The following is a 7,362-nucleotide window of genomic DNA, read 5'->3' on the forward strand; positions in this document are numbered from 1 at the left end:
CCTACGGAGCTGTTTCAAGAGAGCTGCAGTGTGTGTCAGTCACGGAAATGTAAAAACCACAAATCAAGGACAGTGCAATTATCCAAATCCCAAGCATGGGAAACCCATGAAATTTCAGGATTATATTTAAAGATAACTCAAATATACTAATAACCTTAACTCGGCCCTGATGAATATGAGAAGAAAAGTGGGTAAAAATACATGGACAAAACCAGGTGTTTTACAAAGCAATTATTCTAATCTGGGACACAACTGCTAAAACACTGCAGTCATTTTTCAGGGCTATTGATGGAGACAACACAGAAATTTAGCCTTTACCCTTTAGCATGATAACCAAATGACAGCTGTCTAAAGGATTCCAGTACATTAAAACTAACTATTGAAGTTAAACGATTTGCTTATGGCAGGGCAGAGTTAAGGGTGGTGATATCAGAATAAGTATTATGACAACACAAACAGCTTAGAACAACTCTGGTCCTCATTGTCTTCAAGTTAAACATCCAGACAAAAAAAAAAAAAAAAAAAAAAAAATTTTTCTTTAATTCCCAATATACTGAAAACACTACAGTTTGATAAACAGATACATAAGAACCATGCTTCCAGGGAAACCTCCTTCATTTTACAGATAGGACAGCGAGACCGACCAGGAAGTCACTTGTCAGACCACACAGCTCAGTGCAAGAGCGGATGGAGGTATCCTGGGAGGAGTTTCACGGCTCACAGCTAGATGAGTGAGCCCAGGCAGACTTAGCTGAGCCTAAAGCAGGAGCCACAGCCTCAACCACACTTCTCTCTCAATCTGCTAACCTTCTACACCTTGCCCATGTGCTCTACTTTTCCTTGCTACTATTCCCTCCTAGCACAACTGTATCTCTTTCTAATTTGCTCCTGAATCCTGATTGTCATAACCTTCAGTCTTGCCAACGCACAGGACTTAGGCATTCTCTTCCTGGAGCATGAACTGACATTCACAAGTTTTCTCAAAGACTTTGCTCCTTCTTGTGGAGCCCGAGTGAAACACACAAATACAAATAAGCTGCAGTTAGGGCTTAGGCCACCCTACAGCATACTGAGCAATGTTCCTTTTTTGATTAAATGAAGACAGTTACTTTTTAAAGTTGCTTCCTCCAATTAAAGACCTGTGCAACCATTGCTTTATGCAGCGTCCGAAACTAATACCACTTGTTTTCTACTCACGATTTTCTTTTTAAGGCTTCAAATCTTTTTTCATCTCTTGCCTATTTCTTTTATCCCTTTTGAATAGGGCTGAACACTGTGTTCCAGGTGAGACAACACCATTCATTTATCAAAGGCATTCTATTATTTTTCAGAGAATTCCTTACCCATCTTTACATTTTGCTCACTTGTTTTGTTCACTGTACTGTAAATGAGAAGCCCACTCAGTGTCATCTTTCCTTCAGAGGTAAGATGAATGTAATTCATTGCAAAGACTGTCCATAGGTTTTCCAAAATGGAGACAAAGATGTCACATATACATGCTGTGTATGATAAAGTGTGAGAGGCATTCAATTTATTGCACACTTTCCCCAAATGTTCCCATATATCCAGCTGGCCTGCAATCCTAAGAAACAGTCTAGACTTCAGATTAGGTTTTTGGAAATTCTTCCTCAAGTCTTTTCCAGCAAAAATAGCTTCAGCAGTCTACCAGGCCGTAATATCATTTTACTCTGCTTGACATAAGCATTATTGTCTTTAAGCATCCAGTCGGAATGGCAATGTCGTTAGGAACGCAGAGAAGTCACCTTCCACTTCTTCAGTGTTCAGTCATAATGAAGGCTCTTCAGCGTTCCTCCTCCAAACCTTTTCCTTTCAGAGAAGCCAGGAATCTAGAGACAGGAAAGATAAGTCATCACGTCAGAATCTGCATGAGTTCCCTCTAGCCTACATCTGAGCGCCTGTTACCAAGCCAACTGCAACAATGCCTTCCTCTTCCACGTCTCCAGAATCAGGATTAAAATGCTTCAGCTTATTGCTAGAGGAGCACCATTAATTAAACAAGCTGCAAAACTTGCGTACGGCTCATTAGTTCTAGGGAGCTCCTTGAGGATTTTTGGCAAGGGTTACAGTGAAAGCCTTAATTTCTTGGGCAAATCCTAAAGATTTCAAAGTCTGTATTTCCTCCCAGATGCAAATGCATACAAGAATTTCTTCTCTATTCATTTTTAAAACTGTAAAATAGTATAACCAACTCCTGTTGAAGAGCTGTTGAGACTTTATGCCTTCTAACCTGAGACAGCAGCACTTCACTGGTAGTTGAAAGTACAGATTTATCAATTGCTCCAGGCTTTAATAAAACCATCAGAATAGAAATGGCTGCAACAATGCAAAGGATTAACACTCCTGCTTTTGCAACCAACCTGCAGATACTGCTTACACTGTGACAATGAGCGCTTACAAACAAAATCTACTTAAAACCATCAGAAGCTTCTCTGGCTTAACGGTATTTCAAACAGATTTGCAATGCAATGCACCCATGAATCCCCCAAAAGAAAGGGATGTACTGCTTTCTAATACTGCGTAAGATGTCTGTTCTATTGGCACCATAAAACTATTTGATTATAGTCCAGAATAACTTTTAGATCTCTAACTACACACAAGCAGAAACAGCAGACCAGTAAACACATCCTCCCAAAACAATTCCACACTCTCATAGGAAATACAGTATGTTAAAATGGAAGGTGTCAACTAAACACTGCAAATCATGCCAGAACACGGGTATGGTATGGGACAAAAATGTAATTTACAATACAAAGTAGATTGCTTACGTTACACACTTCACTGATAAACTGAGAAACTAAAGAGCCTACCCAAAATAAAAGTCCACTAAAAACCCCACAATTTAAATTTAATCTAAGGTTTTCAGGCCCAAAACTCAAACAGATATGCAAGGCATTCACTCAGGAATTGTTTTGTTCATCTCTGAAAAGCAATCACCTCTAAGGGAAAAATCAGGCAGATTTTGCACAAAGGTTCATCTCATGAAAACTGCTTTGGGAATTCAAAAAAGAAAACTGCAATCATTATTAACTAAAAAGTAGCAGGATACCATAGGTAAAAAGTAATCTGCTTTACCATTTTTTATATCAAAGTCACCAATTAAGAGTAACAATTATTTATTTATCAGAGATCTGATTGAAGTCATAGCTACAAACAATTTGAAACTTATCATTCTTTTCATCCTGAAGAAGTCTATGAGAGGAATACCTCAAAACACGAGTGATCGAAGAGACCTATTGTAGAAAACCCACAAACACATTCATAAGATTTACATTAAGTAGATAATTTCAAATAATAACATTGAGACATTATATTGAAATCTCCAGTTCCAATTTGGATTTTGTCTCTTTAGATATGACTGTCCACTACTTAAGATTTGTTTTAAGCTTTTCAGCTGTTGTTAGGGAGGCAGATGAAAGTAGTCATCAGCAGGCTGTAATCTTTGGCACGTGGCCATAAGGAATAGAAAGTTAATCTCTGGCTAGCCATTAAGAATCATCAAATAAGAAAAATAAAAATCTTACATCACGCATCAAAAACAACCAGCACAAAAGCAGTTTCTGCATTAAGCTATTATACCCACGAAAGGAAGACTTCCTTTCACTAGAAGGTGGGGAGGAGGGGAAAGGGGAGGAAAAAAAGGCATCATGCAGAACTGAAAGAGGGAAAAGCAAATTTATTTTTAAAAGGCATAAAAAAATGCTCAGAGAAAGGAAGCATTTTGTAATTTGTGACTATTCTTTTCCCCACTCTCCCTAAGGGGCTTTCAGCACAGCTACATCTAACGATACATTTGATTGTATTTCCATGGTGCTATTCACAGTAATTTGCAAGCACCTCACAGACATGGTAAGTGGAACCTCACTACTTCCCGCATGGTACATGGCACATCGGAAGGTGGGGGACACAAAAAGTTGAAGAGGCCTGCCCAAACCAGAAGAGTCATTTTGCTAGTTCTTCACCAACTGTACTGAAAACAGTTAATTCAGCCATTTAGGAATGAATTACAAGCTGGTATCATACCGCCATTTTCCTTGTGGCTCCACTGGTTTTATGAAAACTACCTGTACAAAACATAAAATGCTACTTCCAGCTGTGCAAAAGAAGCTGTTTCCATTGACCTTCAGGACAGCCTCTCTGGCCTAAATCTGCAACCAAGCAGCCTGAAGCTGACAGATCTGAAAGAGATCATATTTGCCCATTTTACTTCACTCTTGCAACTTCCACTATGTTGGCATACTTCACTGTTTCACTGCCAATCACATTACAGACAAACACTTCAGCTGACAAAAGTCAGCCATTTTTCTGTCTATCCAAAACAGCTGTGCTCCCACAGATTTAAAAACTCAATTACCACCACAGATTATCATTTAAGTTGCATGAAGCCCATATTTTAAAGAGGACCCTGTCAGCAGTTCACATTACAGGGAGAAACAAAACAAAAAAGGAGGAAAAATGACAAACCTGACTGCCATCTCTTAAGAAGTATCTCTTCTCTATGACCTGGGAAAAACAGAGAATGATCTTAGCTGGCACAGCATACGCGTAACTTCAGATTCCAATCAACACTTCACACGTGAGCACTGAAACTCACAGCTAACTGGGACAAGGTCTGAACCCACATCCCCTGCTGTAGGCCTATTGCTTTAAGTGCCATGCTCTATTACATAGAGAACGTGTTGCCACCTTCAGCCATTCTTGGTAAAGCTGTGTTATCCTCAACACACCTAATTTAGCTAGCCCTCTTTAGTAATGGAGGTGATGGTTTGGGTGTCTCCTTACTGCATCAGTCAGCTATTCCCATCCCTCTCTGCAGGTGCAGTGGTTACGAGCGCTAGAAAAAAGTCATTCTGCAAGTGCATAACAACTCCAGTGGTTCTGAGTAGCCCTTGGGCATAGGTGATGCTTGAGAAAAGGTAGCCTGACTTGCTCTCCGAGAATGATGCACAAACTGTCTGTGCTGAAGGATACCTACGGAGGCAGTACCATCAATTTAAGAATAAAAAAATTATTTGTATCACTCTACAATCTACACCCTCCGCCAAAGAAAATTCATGCCAAATTTCCTCTAAAGCATGATCTGTTACAGGAGGCGATCTGCTCCACTATGATATCTTTGTCCAGGGGATGCTTAAACCAGAGCATTCCTTCTGTCATTTTCACAGTAGGCCTTGATGCTCTTTTTTCCAGGAAGGGAGAGTAATATGCCAAATTTCTTAATTCCTAAAGGTTGCTTTAACCAGGATCAACAGAGCTAACCATAGTCTTGTAACTCCCCACATTACTACCTTAGCACACTGCAAATCCTCTGGCCTGCCAAAGGACTCCAAAAGCATATGTAGAATGTCTTTGCACTTTTGTGAGTTCTTTTTCATTGCTCTATGCAGATCGAGAATCAAATCTTCAAGCAGATCAGCTATTTTCGGGAGGTTTTCATAAGCAGACCCATCTCTGGCCTCCCCACACCTGGCTTGAATCAACTCAAAAAAGTGGAATGTGAAAGGAGCAGCTAACTGTTGTTCCATGGTCAAATCACAGACAGCGTTCAATGCATAGAACAATAAAACACAATTTAATTGACTTGACTTACCTTATCAAAAAACCTGCTTAATTTGACAGCATTGGATGAACCTGCAGCCAGGTAACGAGGATTGGTGCAATCCTAGAACACACAAAAGACAACAACAAACCAAGCACAAGGAAATCAATACAAGGAAGCCATACACACAGAAATCAACAAACCTTTTCCCCTGACACTTGCATGTGCCATCAGCTAGGGAAAACACCGTGTATTTCCTGATTTCTGTTCCATACTCATTTGAGAGAAAAGGCTAACTTCTGTTCTGTGAATCCACCAGAGAATTCTAAGTACCCCCCTATGCACTCCACGTCTTCCTTCTGCCACCAGCTATACAGTCAGCTAATAATTTGTACAGGCTACACATGAGATTGTGTGTGTGTATGTATGCATGTCTGCACATATACAAGCACTCACACAGCACCTGTATCTTTTTATACATATATATACACATTATATATAAATAAGGTGATCTTGATGTTTCATTCAAAGATAGTCTGTGTCAGAAATAAGAACAGGGAAGAGAAAACTCCCAACCATCGATTCTAAGCTTCGGTGACCTTATCTAACACCCTCTATAACTCCCTATAGTGAAACAAAGACGATTGCTTCATCAAGCAAGGGGGATGGCCAATCAAAATGTGCATGACTCCAGCATTACTGAGAAAATCTCCAAAAGCCCAATTTTTGTCACAAAATCTTTACTTACTAAAAATCGGACTCACTCCCATATAAAAGAAAAACAACACAAGTGACAAGGATACTAACCAAATTTATCTCTTCAGCATTGAAATCCTCAGCCAAGAAAGCTGTTCTGGTCAAAACTTCATTCCGCTTAGTTTCTGGGATCTGATCCAGCTTAGTTCCTATAACCAGCAGAGGAATCTGGTTATCAGCAAACTGTTCACGGTCATAGTCACTGATGAGGGAAACAAATACAAACCTGAATGAAGCAATGGACATGTAAGTGGGCACAGGGGTGCCATCAGCTCCGCTGTCCCTTTCAAATAACCGTCATTTATTTATTAAGGGTCATTACTTAGATCTAAGTGAGAATGTGCTGTATCTGTAAATTAAGGAAGGGCTTCTGCATCTAAGTCACTACACAGGGATTGAAAGGAAAGAGAAAAGAAACCATGAGTTGGATTTCTTTGCAGCACAGATGAACCATAGAAGAAATGCTAACACAAGCAGGAAAAAAAACAGGAATCCCAGTATTGTAACAAGCGTATGCAGCCACCGAAGGCAGATCAGGGAGCTGGCATCTCTGAACATCTAAAGTTCCTACATACATACACTTTTTAAGGAGGGACAATGAAATAAATTGCAACTGTGAAACACTACCCCTTTCCACATTAGATCAAAGAGGGTTGCAATCACAATTGTGTTGTGTCAAGTTACTAATTCTTTTATATTCAAGTAAAGATAGCCACCATAAGCTGAATTCCAACAAGCTTTGATTCAGATATGAATAATGATCAAAGATAACCTTTAAAAAAAAATAATTGCAATTAAATGTCATCATAATCCAAGCTCCAATCATTCTCCTCAGCTAGGATAATCACTTGTCTTTCATTTTTACCTAAACCAAGATTTCTAGAAAGCAATTTTACAACCAACAGCAACAACTTGACCAAGCAATTGCTAGTGGCTGAGCATCTGTCCCTGACAGAAGTTAAGCTTTTGAAAATTAAAACAATTGTGGAGAACCTGTATGTGGAAAAACTGGAGAAATTTGCAGTTCATATAATGCAAATCCTCTTTCC

At 39.4% G+C, this 7,362-nt stretch overlaps 1 protein-coding gene across 1 annotated transcript in view; it reads right to left on the reverse strand.

The window, feature by feature from the left end:
• Positions 1-1,171: 1,171 nt before the first annotated feature.
• The window catches only part of RABL3 (RAB, member of RAS oncogene family-like 3), a gene marked incomplete at its 5' end in the record, with an annotated part of 11,419 nt that continues 5,228 nt past the window's right edge, over positions 1,172-7,362 (reverse strand). Inside the window, 4 exons of the mRNA XM_009702039.1 lie at positions 1,172-1,847; positions 4,483-4,521; positions 5,609-5,680; positions 6,365-6,515. Of these exons, the coding sequence (XP_009700341.1) occupies positions 1,782-1,847; positions 4,483-4,521; positions 5,609-5,680; positions 6,365-6,515 (328 nt within the window). The remainder of the gene's footprint in view (positions 1,848-4,482; positions 4,522-5,608; positions 5,681-6,364; positions 6,516-7,362) is intronic.

Source organism: Cariama cristata, unplaced genomic scaffold (genome assembly GCF_000690535.1).
Source record: "Cariama cristata isolate BGI_N322 unplaced genomic scaffold, ASM69053v1 scaffold12276, whole genome shotgun sequence".
Classification (NCBI taxonomy): Eukaryota; Metazoa; Chordata; class Aves; order Cariamiformes; family Cariamidae; genus Cariama; species Cariama cristata.